Below are 19,606 nucleotides of genomic sequence, written 5' to 3'. Positions count from 1 at the left end.
AAAAACACTGTTTGTATTTTTTCAGGAAAAGTACATTGAGGTTGCTTCAGAACTAATAGTTTATACATACTTTTTTTCTGCCTCAGAAGATGTGCTGCCGGAGGTAAGCTGTTCCCATTCCTACTGCTTCCCCAGAAATGGCATTTTTCTCCTCATCTGTGTAATTTTGCTGTTTTGATGGCTTCTTACAGTATGCTTGGCTTTGGTAGATATCTAAGTAATTACACTGAAACATATAATGTTTGAGTCTGTATAGGGAAAGAATACAACCCAAACTTCAGTATGCCACTGCTTTGTTTTGGTCAAATTACTTGTTCAGTCATATTAATAAAATTAATCAGAGGATGAGCAGAGCTCAGTGTGGGCCACACAACTTGCTCAAGAAAGTAGATACTTGGATTTTTAGCCAATGCAAAACTCTTGTTGCTCCCATCAGTCCTTTCACCAAACACTTTTAAAGTTAATTAGGTGGGGGTTTGTAGACTGAATTACTGCTGGTACCCTAGTAATCAGAAGTGAAGAGGTACGTTATTTTCATCTTGGACAATACAGCCGATCACCACAGTGGTCTGCCAGGGGATCATCCAGTCCAGTCCACTGGCTGCAGAATTCTCTTGTTGCTTTTTCTGAGGATTCTGTGACAAGAAAATTATTTACAGTTCATCAAAAGGGTGGGAAAAATTGATATTACTGCAGTGAGTCTAACCATTGTTGCTTACTTGTTATAGCAAAATTAAAAGACTTTTCCATTTATTGTTATCTCCAAGTGGGACCAAAGTCAGCCCCATGTCTACTAACATGGCATGTTTGAAGTTAGTTGGTGATTAATGGGGAGCATAATTTGGTTTGTTGTTTTGTTTTGGGTTTTTTTTAGGCACCTGCATTTTACAACTCCATAAGTAGAACTGGTCTCGTTATAAATAGTGTACTTTTAGTTCTCCAGAAGCCTTGTATCACAAGCTGCCTTAATTTAAATACTGCTATTTGCATACTTCAGTTCCAGCTGATCAAGAAAAGTACTGTTCAGTTGTGCAGTGAAAAGAGTAAAAAAGGCTGGAAGTCTTTGAGGTTCTCTGATCACACTGTTATAAGCAGTGAGCTTTTTTTTTCATGCAGAAGGTAATTTCCCACCAGTGTTATTTAAGCTAAAGTAGTGATGGTATTCAGTATTCTATGGAGAGAAGCAAAAATGTTAGGAAATTTCTGGTTGCAAGTTGTAATGAGCCTTTGCATTCCAGTGTTCATTATTAGGCTTTGTTTCATCACCTTAGGTAATATTGTTCCAAGCTTTAGGCACCTTGCACAAGCTTTAAACTGTACACAGATTGATTTGTCCTTCAAAGATGTTAAATTGTGTCTTGGGCAAGTAAGAGAACAAAGCATCATCTGGGACTATGTTTCTTGCTTATTCGTATCAGCTATTATATTATAAATTACTGCTTTTACAAGAAAGTTAATGTAGTATGACAGAAAGCATGTCATTTGGAAATTATGCTGTTCTTACCTCTCCAAAACATATCAGTAAATCAGACAGTAGAGATGACCTGATCAAAACTGAGTTCTTTCTTAACCACAAATGCTGTTAAAATTTTAGCTTAGAATGATAGCAAGCAGTAAGAAGTAAATGCAGTATTTTTTCTATGTCCATTCACTAAAAACATGAGCTGAATAAAATTATTTTGAGTTCCAAGAGGAAAGGTTCTGCAGCTTGTTTTTTTAATACGTTACTGACCATCTTAAATATCACCATATTAGCATGGTAATACAGGCTTTTGTTATTTCTCTAAATGAGATCTGTTTCCAGCCCTGTATGCCAAAGCTTTTTCTTTATATTCCCATCAGTCTGAGGCACAGGAAATAGCCCAGATTTAGTGGCACTTGTTACTGGTGGTGCTATTTTACTCCACAAAATTCAGTGTCCATTTAGTAGAAGTAGCAGTATGACAGGTGTGCTGACAACAGCACCAATTGGGAACTGAGGGCATGATTGATAAAACACTCAAGTTACAATTTCCTATCTAAAGTCCATGTCCAGTCCTTAAACTATTCTTCATGCTACTGCAGACACCAGGAAAAGTCATGTTTCTTTTATGCTTTGTGAGATCCAGCTCTCAAAAATATATTTATGTTGTGTAACTTTTAATATACAGAAGCTGATAAATTTATCTTAGTATGTGTTGAAAGTATTTTGGTGTCCGTAGAGATTTTCCCCATGAACTACATTTACATGTTTTCAGATGGTTTTTTTTTTTTTTTGTTTAAAAATCTTTTAATCTTCCATTGATTAATTGCAACCTGACTCTTTCAGTATGTGACATTGCCTGAATTGCCTGCTGTTATGGTCTTCAAAGATGGAACTTACTTTGTTTATGATGGTAAGTAAAAGTGGACATTACCTTAAGACAAGATATTTAAAGCATATATGGAGAAACTGGAGGAGTTGAGATGTTTTGAAGGGTATGTAGGGATGCTGGGAAATACCCCAGTTTTAGGATAAATAGCAGCTCCTTCATGAAGGAAAAGAAGAAAAATTACTAGTTCTTCTGCAACAAAATGCAAGGAATTTGTTTTAGAATTACTGAAGTGGAAGTGATGTAAGTTTGCTTTGTATTTTCAGTAAGGTACATTACTGTTTTGCCATCATTAACGTACTTAGAAAAGTTACTTCTCCCCTCGCTGTACAAATTCATCATATACATTGACTAATTTACCTGGTTTCTTCAGGCTGTAAAACAGCCACATGAAACTACTGGTGTTTTTTAACACTGCAATTTCTGCAGTGTATATATGCAGTACGTAAGGCCAGCACCACCTGCCACTTCTGTAAAGTGTGTATCTGTGTATATGTGTGCATATCCATATAGAAGTATTATACTGTACTTAGACTATACCATAAGGCCCATGCATGTTAGAAGCACCTGCACTCGCTCACAGTTACATTGCATAGCCTGGGCTTATAAGCACACCACTTGAAAAAGCATCTGCTCTTGATATAGATTGTTTTAAATGCAAGTTTTCGCTTTTAAGTTGAAAACATATCACTCAGAAGATTATTCTGCCGGTTTAATTTCTTAGGCTAAGTAGTACCACAGCAAAATATTTCAGATTGGCCACTAAGGGTATTCTTTGTGACCTCCTAGAATGGATGTGTTTGTCTTCCTCTCCAGTTAGTTTTGCTCTGTAGCCTGCTTCCTTTTTTCCACACCTTCTAAAACAAATGCAAAAGCTTTAGTAATTCAGGCTTTTAATTTACTTATTCCAACATTATTGGAAGTCAGACAAATCATGAAGACGCAGTTTACGAGACTGAATAAGATTCAACTGTTACAACTGGCAGAAGTTTGATGAGCTCACTATGAAGAAGAAGTTCTAGCAAAATGCATTTCAGTGCTCTGACCATTTCTGGTGTTTTGGTTTGGGTTTTTCCCTTCTCTGTAGTAGGGGAAATGGATGCAGATCCACGGGACACGTTACTCTTGGTTGCTTGCTACTACCTTACGGCAGAAAATGGTTGACCGGAAATTACTGATACTTCAGTCTATACAATAGGATTTAAGACAAATTATTTATTGAGCATTTATTCACATATGCTTTTCTTTTTTTACTTGTGATTTAGATCTAATTGATGGTATGCATTAGGATTTAATTCTTAATAGGTTAAAATATCTAGCATCTTAAACTAGCCTTCAGTATAACTGATTGTCAGTCATACATGATTATTTGTTCATTTACGTTCACAGTGCTGTTTAATCCATCTGCTTTTTCTTGATCTTTCTGTTTCTTTTAAGGACTCCCACAAATACTACTTTCTGTATTTTTATGTCTCTACTTTGTATAAAACTTGACAAGTTATGTACACACACCCATTTAAAAACAGGGTTTGAACCTGTTTCTTTCTGCTCTTAGTCACAGTTAGCTTCTAATACAGTATAGTTTATCCTTGATTTAGAAAATAAAGTCATCAAATCAGCTTTTCATGCTTTTCTATAATATGCTTTTTGTTCAACACTTGAAAATAGCTTTAGAAGTTTTAAAACTTGAAATGCCCATAAAAGCGTGATAATTGGACAAACAAGAATAAAAGGAAAAAGGGAGAAAACTTAGTGATTGACTTAATGGTCCTGAAATAGTAAATCTGATGGCCCACCTCTTAAAAATATATGTATTTTTTTTTTTTTAATGTCAGAGTATGAAGATGGTGATTTGTCATCCTGGATAAACAGAGAAAGATTTCAAGGTTATCTTCACGTAGATGGCTTTACACTGTATGAGCTTGGAGATACAGGTGAGATGATGCTGCTCCTAAACTCTTTGATATTGTGTACTAAACAGTAAGAAAAATCAAAAGAGTACTAAGAACATGTTTTAAAACTTCAGCAATTAATCAGTATCAGGTTAGACCTGATAGTGGCAGTATTTTGTTGATGTTGGACTGACCTGTGACTAGAGGTTTCATCCACAGTCTACATCTAGGCCATTCCTCACAACATTAAAGTTAATGGTCCAATCCTATGGTAGTCACAAAAATTAGTAAGATTTTTAATTTAAGAGCACCTTACATTTTTCATGAGTTGCATATTACCTCTTGGAATACATGCAGGGAATTTTATATTTAGAAGAATCAATTATGGTGTGTCCAGACATCTTACATCTAGTGGATTTAGATATCTTTGGAATAGATGTGTCAAGAAAGGAAGACGAGCATGTGTTGAAGTGCACTTGTTCCAGAAAACTGAAGCTTTTCTCTAGCAAGAGTTCTGCAGGCCAAATAAAAATTTTGCAGCCAAGTGACCTCTGGAAAAGGCAAATGACTTGTACTGCTCTTAAGGTGTATATACACTCTGAGGTGTCAGACAAAATTACTGTCAGTGATGATTTTTACAGGCCAGAACATCCTATCATCTCCATTCCATTTCAAAATACTTACATTTAATCAACATTGAGTTGTTTCAGGTTTTAGTGAATATGAAGTTCTTACGTGTTTGTGAAGCTAATATTGTTACACCTACACCTGCATTTTAAACAGTTATTTACAAAAATGCTGTTGCAAGTTGTTGAAATGTAGCATATTTCTTCCTGTTTGACTAACAATTTTTGACTAACAATTCCTCAAAAAAAAACAAAAACAAAAAAACCCAACACAAAACCAAAAAAACCCACCCCACTTTATTAATACACTGGAGTAGCCATCATTTACTTTAAAGAGTTTTATGTATTAATACTAGTACCTGGAATTTATTTACATCATCTTTTGCAGTCTAAAAGGTCATTAGTTGTCTCCTAGTGTATTCACTAGGTAGCATCTTAAGGTGGAAAGAAGTGGGGAAAAAGTAAGAATTGTTGTATGGAAGGAGTGGGAGGGGGAGAAGCTACTGCTTCCCTCTTGCAAGGAAGTGTGGGAATGAATCATAGGTTTTGCCCTTAAAACCCTTCAGTATTTGAACAAGAGTGACTTTCCGTTTTTGAGGGTAATACTTCCTGTGGCATGGTGATTGGTAGGAGCTGAGCAACTGGTTGGCTTGGTGGGGATGGTTTGAGTGAATTGTGGCAACTGGAGAGAACTGAAAAATTGGCCCTCTGGAGCCTTGGGTTAATCTGGTTGATGACTGCACTGCTAACAGATCTGCTTCCCTAATTGCAGGTGCTTGATCTGGAGAAACTTCAGCCAGCTCTTTGAATATACTTTTTTCTGATTGATCATAGCACTTTTGGGGTTTGGAGGGTTTTTTTGGGTTTGTTGCTTTTTGTTGTTGTTGTTGTTTTGGGGTTTTTTTTGATCAGAAAAAAATTCACAAAGTAAATCTTGAAAAGATTGGTGAGTTCTGGTGTTGACCTTTAAGCTCTTCTGACAGATGGCTATGAATTAAATTGTTTCTGATGTCCTGAATTCTGGGCTCTGCCAGTAAATGTTCCAATTTTTTTTTCCATAATGCTCACAACAGTGTGAAAAATAGTCATTATTGAATCCATACAATAGTGATTTAATCACTTAGAATCATTTTGTAATTGCTGCTATATGACACAGGTCTCCATAGTCTAGGTGTATGCAAATATGCAGCTTGAGTAGGAAATTATTTTTTATCTGCATTTTCTCCCTTTCAACTTCTTTCTATAGATACGCTTTTCTTACAGTGATAGTGGTGTGGCATTAAGCCTCACCTTAATTTATTTTCAGTGGCTTTAAGACCACAGCAGATTGGTCTGGTCTTCAGTTTGAAGAGGCTCTTTGGCTGTGAGTCTGGCTTATTCTTAAAAACTAATTCCTGTCCCTGGAGAGTGCTTGATCTTCTAAGCTGACATATTCCCATTGGAGAATGTGTGTTTCTTTTTCAAATGGTTTCAAGAATTTTATTCCTTATTCTAGGAAAACTTGTGGCTATTGCAGTCATTGATGATAAAAACTCTTCAGTGGAACATACCAGGTACAGAATTGAGTATTGGTGACACTATGGGAGAAATGTGCTGGTGTGACATAGGGAAATTTGGAAGTTTCTTAAATATTGAGAAATATAGGTTAAATGAGTGGGTTTAACTTGTAAATGTTCTTTTATTTCTGATTTAGTGTACTAACTTTACTTAATTTATGGCTTGGTTGAAGCCCGTGTAAGTTCACTGAGATGGTGGGAGTTCCTGTAACACTCTTCTGCCATTTGTTAATGAAATCACAGGAGCAAATGGTGATCTCATTGCTTTTCAAAGCTATAGTGTCACCTTTTAAACATAGGCAAAAGTGCTTGAGTTTGGATGACTTTGAGATTAACTCAGTGAGTTTAAACAAATGACTGTACTTCAGTTCACTCACATTGAAAATTAAACTAGCAATGCTTTAAAGGAGGGGTTGGAGTTTGCTGAAGAGACTGAGAGGAACAAGACCTTCTCTTGTCCTGGTTGCATATACAGACTAGAAAAATACTGTTCAAGTACTGTGTATGCTATTTTCAAGCTTTAGGAACTAAGCAAGATGAACAAGGGGTTTTTTTTTGTTACTGCTTTTTGCTGATGAGGTATGAATTGCTGCTTACTGGGGAAATCTCGGTGCTTATTGCTTGTATTTAGAAAGAGTTTATCCTGGATTATCAATGCCATTTTTTGTCTTTCCAGATTAAAGTCTATTATTCAGGAAGTTGCCAGAGATTATCGGGATCATTTTCACAGGTAGGCACACATGGTACTCTGATGTTTTAATTGGTCTTCTGCATTAATGTTTCTAAGACAGCACTTTTTTTTCCTATGTGAAAAATGTTACAGTGCCTGCTTTTGTATTTTTATTCTGATATTTAATAGGACCATTTCATTAACTGTGTTTCATTATGCTGTGTTCTAGATAATCACTTTTTTTGAGTTACATTGCTGAGTGTGTGCTCTCGTTTTCAATTACAGGAAAAATAGTTAAGGAGGAACTTTTGCTGAAACCCACTCTTGTGTTTTCTTTTTCATCATTTTATTTTTAACTGCTTGTCTTACAGGGATTTCCAGTTTGGCCATATGGATGGAAATGATTACATTAATAGTTTACTAATGGAGTAAGTAAAATTCTTACTTGAATATTCTTTTCTTCTCTTGTGTTTGTTACCATGTGTATTTAATTGAAAATAATCTTAGAAAAAATTCTTGTTTTTCATGACTTAAGAAAAAAATCACTGTCATAATTATTTGTTAAATTAAACTGTGTAAATGTATAATTTAATGTTAGATGTTTGGCTTACTGATAATGCTGATTGACAAAGCTTATCTTTTAGGTCTACTTTGTTAAATTACTGACTGTTAGAATTGTGAGGCTTTCATTCTTGATGTATTTTTAAGGCATGCTTAGAAATGCACTTCTTCAGAGAAGCATAGAATGCATAGAAGATGCTGTCTGCACTTGATATGTACATGCTATAATTTGAAATATATAAGTGGTTTAACAAGATGCTTGACAGTTTCCCTTATTATGATACTTTTCTAAATAATGCATAATTAAAGAGTTGAGTTGCTTGACATTTGTAGTTAACTACTTCTCCTCTGGCCTTTGGAGTTCTGAAAGAAGGGAAAACCAGGAGTCAGTATTATAGTTCTGTAAGTTTTCCAAATCCATTTCTCAGGGATCAAAACATTAATTAAGCATGTGTTCATGACCCTAAAGATTCCAGGAGCTTCATGTGGACCCAAAAGCACAAGGTCTGTATTTTTGTAGAATGTCTGTAGATTAACACCTGATTTAAAAAATACTGTCTCTCCATTAAAATAATGTGATTTGATTGAGCTAGTGCTTTGTAATTGCCAAAAGTGAGACCCTTCTCACTTTCTTAATTGCTTCTCCTGTGCAGGCTTTTATGTCTGTCTGCTGAGCTGTTTCATCCTGTTTATCTGTCAGAAAAGTGTTTGGTGTTTTGTCTGGGCAAGCAGGGAAGTTATTTTGCTGATTCAACAATGTTATTCCCTTCTACTCTGCTGAGTGCCAGCACGAACATGCAGAGAAGTAGGGAAGGGAGATGAGATGCCTGGGAGGAAGGAAATGAAGGGAGAGAAGACAGAACTGCCACTTGGAGCGGGAGTGATCTAGTGGCAAGGTCTGTTCAGCTGGGTTGGGTAACTGAATCTGCAAAATGCCCGATTTTATTATTAGTAGTATATGGAGAGTTCTGGTTCAAGTACTCACCAGCTTTTAATTATTTTCTAAACCCAGTGTATACCTTTCAAGCATAAGTAGGAATTTGCAAAAAGAATGCAGCAAATTATGTTCAAGGTAGCAGCTCTTCATGTGGCTACATGAATAATTTGAATTTAAAAAAAAGTATTACAACTGCCTCGGTTTGTCACCAGATGGCAGCAAGTGGAAATAGAAAAAAATCTGAATAATGAGAAATGTATCACAAAACACTTTTTTACTGTGCTAGATGCACATAGGAGCAAATTCTGTTTTCTTTACAAAGGACAAAATATTGTATGATTTCTGGGGATAGGATTAAACCTTGACAAAAGTACGTTTATGAACTTGACTTGTAACTCCATTAAGTAGGCATTCTAATTCTGTCTTTTCAGCAGTGTATGAACATGTTTTTGTTGGATTAGAAATGGTACATTTAGAACCATGCACAAAAGAAGAAATCAGAATATTATGCATTTTAATTAAAATGCATAATTTTACCTAAAACTTTACTTAAATACGCTTTTCAGTATTTTACCAAAAGCAAAAATACAGCTTTTTATAAGCTAAGGTGTATAATATCACTGTCAGCTGTAAGTGCATGTAGAACTCTCCTCTGCTCTTGAAAGTAACGCATTAAATGTGCTTTTGTGAACTTTTGTATAGCATAAAGAATCTATATATGGAGGTTACCTTTCACCTGCTCTACAACCAACTCCAAGAACATCAGTTTCCAGAGTGTTAAATGCAACAGAAACACTTCATCTAATTAATAAAACTTGTTCTGTTTTGGCTGGGAGGACGTATTTTGGCAGAAATTAGTAACTTGTTACCAGACACTTATAAAAACACCTGACTTGAGTTGTGTGCCTTCTACTTAGATTTCTTCTTTGTCCCTAGTAAGAAAAGAATAAAAATTTCAGGGGGAAATGTTATATTTAGTGACTCCTACATTGCAGGTTGCTTCGATGTACAGAGTTGTGTTATTTGGTTGTTTTTTCTAAAATTCCTTTTAAAGGATGGCATTATTTTGTTATCCCTGTAATTGCCCTTAAGTTTTCTGAGGTGCCACCACCTTTCAGCTTCAGTACTGGGAACAGAGCCTGCGCCTTAAATTTTAAAGTATTCAGCGATCTAAAATTTCAGAAAATTGTCATATATAAGTATTAAGCTTTTCCACTTTTAGGTTTTCACTTGAATTAAAATCAAAACCAAAACACTTGCCCAAAATGTGAGAGGAAATTTAGGATAATTTCAGTGACTCCAAAGAAAAATCGTCATCTTGAGTAAATAACCAGTATTTTCATTACATAATTACTATGAATTGGTAGGCACAGATAAGATTGAAATCATCATCAGTTTTACATGGATTGCAAATGTACATGGATGTCACTATTAGACAAGGGTGAAAACTTAGAAAAACAAGGTTTGCATTCTTCTGCTGTGAAGGAAGTACTTGAATTCATTACTGACAGAATTGTAGAAAATTGATAAAGACTACAGAAAATTTTAAACATGTTTAATGTATTTAAATCTTTCTTTTCGAACAGTGTACTTTTGCAAATTTCTTAAACCTGATCTTATTTTGAATTTAGTGCTCCAATGCACAGAAGATTAAACTGGTTTGTGTCCAGAGTTAATTTCTAACCTTTTTTCTTTTTTCTTTCCAATTTTGGTGTATTGCACATGCACATGAAGGTTAACTGCTGAGTAATAATTCTTTAAAAACTCTGTTCCTCATAAGCCATATCTGAAAGAGCTGAAGAAAGGCTATGCTTAGTATGGGTTATTCTTTTGACTTGACCAGCAGAGGTTGATTGATAAAAGTGATCAGTTACATAATGGTTGTGTGGGATTAAATTTTTGAATTACACTTCTGCCTTTGTGAACTTAAATAGTTAATACATTTCATATACAAGGCTGCTATTTGTGATCTCTTACGATTTATAAAGTCATAGGGTACCTGATTTGCAGTTGCTCTGGATATGTAAGATGCTGTAAGCTGCAATAGTGTCACTGACACAGATGTGAAGGAAAATAATATTAATGAGAAACCATACCATTCCATTCATGTCCATACCATACCAAACCATGCTGAGTATCTTCCTCCTTTTCTCTTGCTTTCTTCTTTTTAAAGGATTATTATGAAGAACACATATGAAGTGAAGTTTAATGGATTCCCTTTTGAAATGCTGTAGGGATTACTTGAATTGGAATATTTTATATAGTACTTCTTTAAATATATGAACTGTCTGCTTTATGTTTCCAGTGACTTGACAATCCCTACTATTGTTGTATTGAATACCTCCAATCAGCAGTATTTTCTACCAGATAGGCACATTGAGAGCACGGAAGACATGGTTCAGTTTATTAACAATATCCTGGATGGTACAGCTGAAGTAAGTCTTCACAATGGCTTGGAATATATTGGTTAGTGTTTATTTCCTTAGATGCTAAAGTAAGGAAAAAATTGTTTACTCTGACAGTTACGCATGTATTTAATATTCCTGTCCTGTCTTACTGTCTTGGGTGCTGTCACTGAATATGTGATTGTAAATTCTGGAGTCATGCTGTTGCATGTTGTACAAAGCGATCTTTCTTTTGTTTATAGCATAATGTTAGCTGGCTTCTTTTTGATATTCCTTTTACTGGTGCAGTTGTAAATGGAGAGATTTTTATTCATCTCCTGGTTTGAATTAAATGCATTTGTTTAAAATTTTGAATTATAGTGCATAATTCAACTGCACCCTTTCTCTTGGGTGGAAAATTAATAAATCAAATAGCTGGAGGAATTACAACTTCAAATTCAAAAAACAGTGTTATACTTGCTTTGAATGTTAGAAATAGACACAAGCTTACTCCTCTCTGCTATAAAACTAAAAAAGAGCTTTTGTTAAAACATCAAAGGTAATAAACCAATTGGAATTGATGACTTGGATAATTTTTGAGTATTTATTTCCTCAGTGTACTGTAAGTTGGACAGAAAGGTATGTTGTGTGGATGAGGAAAGCAGTGATGGAGCAGAACTTTCATTTGTGCTTCTGGGGAAAGAAGGCTTTGCCACGAAGGGAAGCTGATAGCTAATAATTTGGCTGTCTCCTGGGAGAAGCCTGTTCTTGGTTCAAGCCCCAAGTGACAGCATATTGAGTGCTTCCTGTGGTAGCTGAATCCTACTTCACATTATGCCAGCAATTTTAGGTAATTGGCTGCTAATGGCAAATACTGCAGAAGATACTTGTCATATGAGGTACTTGGGTTTATTTAACGTGACTGGTTGATGTGGACCATGATATAGGTGGATTTACATGTTCAGGACTTTACTGGCCATGCTTTCAGTTGCAGTGTGAGGGGTATTGCTATAACTTGGTGGTTCTTTGTTTTTGAGTTCTCGCTTTTTGAATGATTTTTAAGTACATTGAGTTATAAACATCTGTTAGACTCTGTGTATCTTTCTGGTTGAAACAAAAAATTTGATTGGTTTCTGTCTGTTTTGGGGGGTTTTTTAATACTTGGAGAAGAATCATTTGTGATGCCTCATGTTTGTTGCCGTAGTGTCACTTAGGTCTTTCTATCTTTTGTTTTCAGTATCTCAGCTAGAGTGATTAAAAGTCAGTCTAAATTCACCTCTCTGTACAATACAAAAATACAGGATATGACTTCATTTAACCTGTCTATATTTAGGGTGTCTGTAGACATAAAATGGCACTACTTTGGCTGCATTCTCTACCCAAGAAATTGTGCAGCTGTTGAGGAATGAGAGTCTTCAAAATATGCTGGTAAAAAGCTGATAGGATGCAGACTTTCTGAATCACAGAGAAATTTCTGAGAAGTCTGGCATTCCCCCTTCTCTTCCTTGGGAAGTGTTGGGTTATTCTTCTGGACTTTATTGTTATTCTGTAAGACTCTATACGTAACTTTTTGTGAGTCTGTCTCATCTTTGTGGCCTTTTTTTGCTATTTGAGGAGTTTTGGTCAGATCATGTGCTGATGAATTGACTTCCAAATACGAGTTTTTGTCTGGCTGCTCAAGGAAGGTGAAAACTGGTCCTGTTCAGCAGACAGCCTGCCTTCGCATCCATGTAGTTATTTCAAACACTGCTCAGTTAGGGGTTGTTGCTTGACACAGTTTTTATTTATTACACCTTTATATCTTCTCTTTGCTTAGCTCTTAGATTTTGCTACTTGTGCTGTCATAATCCAGAAGTGGATATTCAACAGCTGCAGGAAAGTTCAGAAGAGCTCTGCAGTTTTACTATTGTTACATTGGGACAGTTGCAAGTTTTTGTTAGTGTTTCTTTATGGTAAGAGAGAGTGTCAGCCCATTGTCCAAGTTGGCACTGATTGTTTAAAACAGTTTTGAGAGACTTTTTAATGAGACTGCTGACTAAACTTTGCCCGAGCTTGGCAAGCTGGAGTGTCTGGGCATCATGAGATGTAAGAATAATTACTTTTCATTTCCTTCTAAAGGGACTTAAGATTGCAAGGTCTGAAGAATGAACTTTTGGAATCATAACTGAAAAGTGTCAGCAGTTTTGACATGGTTCCATTTGAAATTTCAGGCACAGGGTGGTGATGGACTTCTGCAACGAATCAAGAGAATAATCTATGATGCCAAGTCTACTATAGTGGTAAGTTTTATTTTTCATTGAATTATGTGCTGCCCTTGTCAGTCAGGATACGAATACTTTCAGGGGGTTTTAAATATATTTTTATATTAGTTGTTTTATATTGTGTATGTATTATAGGTATATGTATAAGTTTAAAATTTGCTTCTTGGTTACATTTTTTAATATGTATGATAAATGTTCAACATGTCTTGGTTTCTTCATTTTTTCACTGCTCTTCTGTCTGCCTGACATGTATTTTAAGGGGTAGAACAGAGAAAATTCAAGATCTTTTCCTTGATCCTTTTAACATCCTTTCCTGAAACTGGTACCACTTCACTTTTCTGAGGAATGTTACATTTTTGGTTTAATTACTTAGAGCATAGGGGGATTAAATACTACTCTTTGTGTGGTTTTAAAGCAAACTTTTTTATCATCTTTTTCATAAGTTAATTATGCTTAGGAAAATTTTGTTGGGAAGATATACACAAATCCATTTCTCCACTTGTCCTACTCAAGCAAATAAACCTGTGCTGTGAATTTAAGTTGAAACTCACTTCTTTCTAAATGAGCATCTTCCAAACTTCTGTGAAAATACAATATTTAGCCACCAGTTTCTGAAACCATTAATCCTTCTTCCTGTGCCATTAAGCTACTCAACAGGAAGCTCTCTAGAACTTTTCTGCGGATTAATTTTTGAGAACAAGACTCAAGTAAGAAGTGAAGCTTTTTTCTTCTAATGTTTTTAACACTCTTAGAACAACTGTTTCTAAAGCCTCAAAGAATACATAGGATATGCAGTTGGCATGTAAACATTAACTATCCCAAGGCAATATTGTAATTATTTGAACTTCTGTGTCATTTTTTATGAACTTACAGTAGAACTTTTTGAACTTGAGGACTCCTTGCCATTTTTGCTGAAGAAAGCAAATAAACGAACCTTAAAATAAAAACCCACAAAGCAACAACAATAGTAAAACCCAGAACCCTAACCAAACAAGCAGAGGAACCAAAATAATGCCTCCATTAGGACAAGAGGACAGTCTTAAGCTGTGCCAGGGAAGGTTTAGGTTGGACATTAGGAAGAGGTTGTTGACCGAAAGGGCACTGGAATGGGCTGCCCAGGGAGGTGATGGGGTGTTCACCATCCCTGGAGCTGTTTAATAAAAGACTGAATGTGGCACTTTGTGCTGTGCTCTTTTTGATGGCATTATGTCATAGGTTGGACTTGATGATCTGAAAGGTCTTTTCCAAGCTGATTCTGTGATCCCTCTAAAAAACACTGATTCTCATTTTGGAATTTTTGAATAAATACACAGAGTGATAATAGAAGTCATGTAGTAACTGTATATACTCACTGAAATTGTTTTTTTACTTTCTGTTTCAACAGTCTGTGTTCAAGAGTTCACCACTGCTGGGATGCTTTCTCTTTGGGTTACCCTTGGGGGTCATCAGCATCATGTGTTACGGAATCTGCACAGCTGATACAGAGGGAGAGGTATTTGAGCATGAGGGAGCTAAGAAGGAAAGTGGTGATCGGGAGCTCACAGATGAAGGCAGTGAGGAAGAACAAGAGGAGGAAAAGAATGCAAAATACACAGAACTTTCAGATGGAGAGCTTAAACAGAAAGACATTATGGAAAAGAAAAAAGACTAACTTGTTTAGCAAGAGAATTCTCTAAAATTTCCAAATAGACTTATTTATTGGCAGTTGTCATTTATTGATTATCTTCATGAAAGAGGACCGTTTTATCTGCATAATGGTAGTTTTGACTTGCATGTGTTCACACTTTCTCAGAAATTGACGGAAAAAAAAGTGGGTGTTCTCTTAATTGTCTTTAGTAGATTAACAAAGAGCAATTTAAACTGAAGAAATTTTCAGGTACAGTTCTACACCATTTTTGTATGAGTTTTGAATTGTTCATTTCCAGAACAGAGATAATGTTACTCGACCTTACTATATGTGATGAACTGCTACTAATATAGCCCAGCTATGCACTCATTCATATAAAATTAAAGCTGAAAGCAAGGAAAGGTTAAGCGAGCTGTAAAGTGTTTTTAGCTGATAGCTGAAAGACAACTTAAAAGTTTTCTAAGAAGTCATATATTCTACCTGTTGCACATTATTATGGGAAAAGAAAAGCAAAAGCAAAACAACAAACTTTTCCATTTCCTCAAATTAAATGTAAAGTTTTGGGAATTGGAGGACCGTTCTACCATGTAATTACATAATTATTAGCAGTTAAGAATGCTTACTAGATACAAGATGTGGGAATTATATGCTAAGTTAAGTGGTCATTAGTGCTTTAGCAGCTAAAAATATTGGAAAATTATATTAAAAACTTTTGCAACATGGTTGCCTGTTAATTACTTTGTGAGTGCTTGCACACTTAGAGTGCAAAAGTTCTGTACGTTTTCTGAATCTGCAGCACAGCTTGATAAAGGAAGACATCAACATTAACTCCTGATTATTTGTATAACTCTCTAATGACAAGCTTTTTGAATGTTTTGTATTTATTTTACAGTTTACTTGAGATTGTTATATGTCTTTGAGAAAGGTAGTTTTGTTTGAGTCTATTACCTACTCTGAAGGGAGGAAGTTAATGGACCTTAATATTAACTTTGATAGAGGTTGATCAGTATAAAGCATTTTTGTTTCCTGTTTCATCGTAACAGCCACTTTTAATACAAACCTGTGACTGCAAAATGACTAATTTGTGTCCAGGGCTAAAACTCTCCAACAATAAGCTATAAAAGCAGCCCTTGGCATCAGTGTCATGGAAAGTACTACAAAAACAAAACCTAAAAAACTATATTGCCCCTACTCAAACTGTTCATGCTGGATTTTTTCCTTTTTATTTTTGCCTCTGTTTTAAGGCTATATTACTGTATAATACATAATATTATGTCCTCTTTATAAGGCAGCTTGATCACTTAAAAAATTGTTATGCTATAGCACTAAATTAAGGAATTTTAAATAGTAACCATGAGTAAGCTTAAATAGACAAGTTCTATGTTGGAGCAAATTTGATGGCGCTGTAGAATCATAGCCAAGGAAAATGTATTGCATCCTTTTCCCTTGTGGGAAAGAAACTTGTTTCATCTGTTTAAGTAGCTTGGCAACAGCTAGCTTCAGGTTGCCATGCAGTGTACCTTAAGTAGATCTCTGACTTGAAAGATTTTGGTTATCAAACAGTATAAACAACATATAAAGAGTTTAGGAATATTTTTTTGGAAAAATTACATGTCCGATTATGAATACAAACTTTTCCCTTTTTGGAGGAGAGATTATAAATGAGATGGACCTTTTTTTCTTTTTTGTCATTATAGTCAGTTGTACATAGTGACTTGAGTGTTCTTGCTTTTTGTTGATGCTATTTTTTTGGTAGAACCTTTGAGAGGTGTAGGTTTAGCCATATACAGGAGGAATAGGTGCTTAAAATTGTGTTTAGGAAGGGGTAATTTTTTTTATGGTATTGAGCTCTGAGTTGTTTATCGAAAAAAAATTTTAAAAATCACTGAATAAAAAACCTTTTCTTTGGACTTCTGCACAACTCAGTGCTGATAGTCAAAATGTACAACTATTAAGGCAGTGGTATGTTTTCTTTGTCTCTTTTCTTAGGATTTCAGTACAGATCAGTTGCATATTTAATGTTGGCTCAGGCTGGAAACCTGCAGCTTTTGACCTAATAAAAAAACCCTGAAGTGGTCAACGAAATGGTGCTGTTCCTTCTCTGGAGTGTAATGAAAAGAAAAAAAAAAATCCCGAGTTTTGCTGCACTGCTAAGAGCTGTTTCAACATGGAGCCTTCTTTTTATGTGGTTATTTTTTGTTTGTATTTATAATTAGTAGTAGCCAGTTGACTTGCTGGGAAATATTCTGAGATGTGGACCTGAATAAGGATAAATACTGTGGAAGAAACGGATCACGCTGGGATCTGTTCAAACTGTAGCACTTAATAGCTGGAGTTTAGGAGAAAAGCCTATACGTCAGTCACTTCTGAACTCTAATATCCGTCAGATGCGTACTGAACTGTTGAAAATTAGACTTGAAATGTACTGCTGTTTTCATCAAATCTTTCCCCAGCTACATAGAACAAGTCATGGGCAGAAGAAAGGAGGACAGGTCATATACTGGGTGCCAGAAGTGATGTGAAATTAAGGTGTTTGTTTTGGTCACTCAAGTAAGCTAAAGTGCTGTCTGAGGAGGGGCATTTTATTTCTTTCCTTCAGTCTCTAGAGGTTTCTTAAAGCAACTTCACTGTAATAACTTCGGATTCATAAAATAATGCTGCTTTTTTTAAAGTGTAAGCCTTTTGTTTTTCTGTAATAAAAAGGATTCAAAAGAGCTTGTTTCCTTTGGATTAATTTACAGTGTCAATCTTAGATGTTACATGTTGTGTAGGAGACTGTTTCCTGGGATGTTTGTTGTAAGTGTAGTTTAGGCCCCTAGTCGTGCAGTGCAGAAATGCAGCTGGTATTCTGCCGGATTTTGAAAATAGTCTCTAGAGGTAGGGGTTTATATTTGCTTGTCTTTGATTTAGTGAGCACTCTAGCAGTGTAACAGGAATGAATTTCTGAAAAAGAGATTTTAAAATACCGGACCTACAGGAGTTTCTGTAGCAAAGGGAACCTGAGCAGCCTGTCCTAGCTTACATTTCCTTTTGGAAGCACTTGAATAGTCTTGGCACTTGGATGTGCACACTCTCATGCTGCTTCATTGTTTACCTAGGCTGTTTTAACAGCTCTTGTCCACACTGTGGTGCTCACTGCTTAAAGGACGGGAGGGATGGCACTCTCAGACATCTGCTGTGATGAAGATGCCACAAAAGTGCTTAATTCTCATGAATAACTTAAGTAAAAGGTTCAGCTTTCTGTTTTTTAGTCCAGAACTAATTTACCCTGTTCCTCTTTGTCAGTATGGTTGGAAAAGCAGTTGTATTTGGAGGAGTGGGAGGGTGGACAATAGTTCTGTTGACAGCCATAGGCTCAAGTCAGTGAAAAGGGTGCAAAACCAGAATGTATTTCCCTTAAGCTGTTGAAATCTGCTGAGACTACAGATGTTTCAGGCTGTATTTTCCTGTGACAAACTGGTACTGGCTCTCAAATCTTCTCAGGGAGCAAAGCCACTTTCTACAGTTTTATTCTCATCACTGAGCAAATCTCTAACAGATCGAATCATACAGAGCTGTGGCACCTGACATTGCTGGAACCAACAAAGACAATTTTGACAGTATTGTCCTGAATACTTAGTTGGGCTCCTGAGAGGTTTTCCTAAGCTGCCTAGGCAGTGTACATGTTCCTGAAACCATTCTCTGATTTCTGAAATTTTAACTATTTTAAAGGATTACTGTGACTATCCTGTATACAGGTTACTGACATAAAGCACCATTTAGCAGCTGATGTGAACTCTTGTGTTGCCAGCAAATTTCCCTCTGCTCATACACTGAGGAGTAGAAAAATGCTAGGATAGCAAGGATGCAGACTACAAGTATTTTACATAAAGCATTTTTAGAGAATTGGAGAATTTGAAAATGGGGAATTGTGGCTTTCAACAATAAAATCTTTAAAGAGAAGCAAGGAAACCTCAAGGTGATTACTAGTAAGAGGAATAGTATTGCTTTGTAGCTTAGTTGCAAGGTTGGCTTAGTCTTCCTCTGAGTTGATGACTGTCCTGACCAAAATGGGTGGTTTTAGGCTGTCTTGAGTTAAGAGACGGAAGCTTTGCTAAGCTTACGGCTGACACATAAAGGAGATGAAAATGCATAGACAGAAATAATGGCAATGGGAGAAAGGAATGGAGGAGGGCCATATGTTTTCATATGTTTCACCAGTGTCTTGTGCTATGAGCTATGTTTAACATAAACTCCCACTGGTATGCATGTAAGTCCTTCCAAAAGAAATCTTCTATTCTCTGCTTACTGTACAGAGATCCTTTGGCTGTTAAATTTGCCTGCCATACAGTGAGTAGCATTACTGCCAAATCAAGGTTATTTGTGGAAATTTTTGCTGTTTCTCCACCCCAAGTGGAGAAATGTACGCCCCAAGTTACTCAAAATAAGGTACTTCATTGGTCATCATTTGTTCAAAATAAGACCCGAGCCTCAACTCTTTTGTTTTAGGTTGCTACACTGCTACTTTAAAGGAATGACAATTTGTAGCATACTTAAATTTGTGCTAAGGTGGCTGGCTACTTGTAGTCTTAATGCTTTCAGGAATTAAAGATTTAATCAATAATGTAGGATATGTATTTTCATCTTAAAGAAGTGTCTTGGGTTTTTCTAAATTAAAAAAAAAAAAAAAAAACAAAAACACATAAATTGCAATAGTGGCTGCAATTTTATTCTCTTCACTTGAATAGTAAATGTTGACTCA

General features: G+C 35.8%; 1 protein-coding gene across 1 annotated transcript in view; it reads left to right on the top strand.

The window, feature by feature from the left end:
* Positions 1-17,580, top strand: part of TMX3 (thioredoxin related transmembrane protein 3) — a 29,100-nt gene extending 11,520 nt beyond the window's left edge. Inside the window, exons 8-16 of the mRNA XM_040067640.2 lie at positions 26-103; positions 2,309-2,375; positions 4,187-4,285; positions 6,365-6,422; positions 7,102-7,155; positions 7,467-7,523; positions 10,899-11,028; positions 13,188-13,256; positions 14,623-17,580. Of these exons, the coding sequence (XP_039923574.1) occupies positions 26-103; positions 2,309-2,375; positions 4,187-4,285; positions 6,365-6,422; positions 7,102-7,155; positions 7,467-7,523; positions 10,899-11,028; positions 13,188-13,256; positions 14,623-14,889 (879 nt within the window). The 3' untranslated portion in view covers positions 14,890-17,580. The remainder of the gene's footprint in view (positions 1-25; positions 104-2,308; positions 2,376-4,186; positions 4,286-6,364; positions 6,423-7,101; positions 7,156-7,466; positions 7,524-10,898; positions 11,029-13,187; positions 13,257-14,622) is intronic.
* Positions 17,581-19,606: the final 2,026 nt, after the last annotated feature.

This window comes from Hirundo rustica, chromosome 1 (assembly GCF_015227805.2).
Source record: "Hirundo rustica isolate bHirRus1 chromosome 1, bHirRus1.pri.v3, whole genome shotgun sequence".
Taxonomy (NCBI): Eukaryota; Metazoa; Chordata; class Aves; order Passeriformes; family Hirundinidae; genus Hirundo; species Hirundo rustica.
Note: the sequence above shows the minus strand (reverse complement) of the source record. Positions and strands in the feature narration are given on the sequence as shown.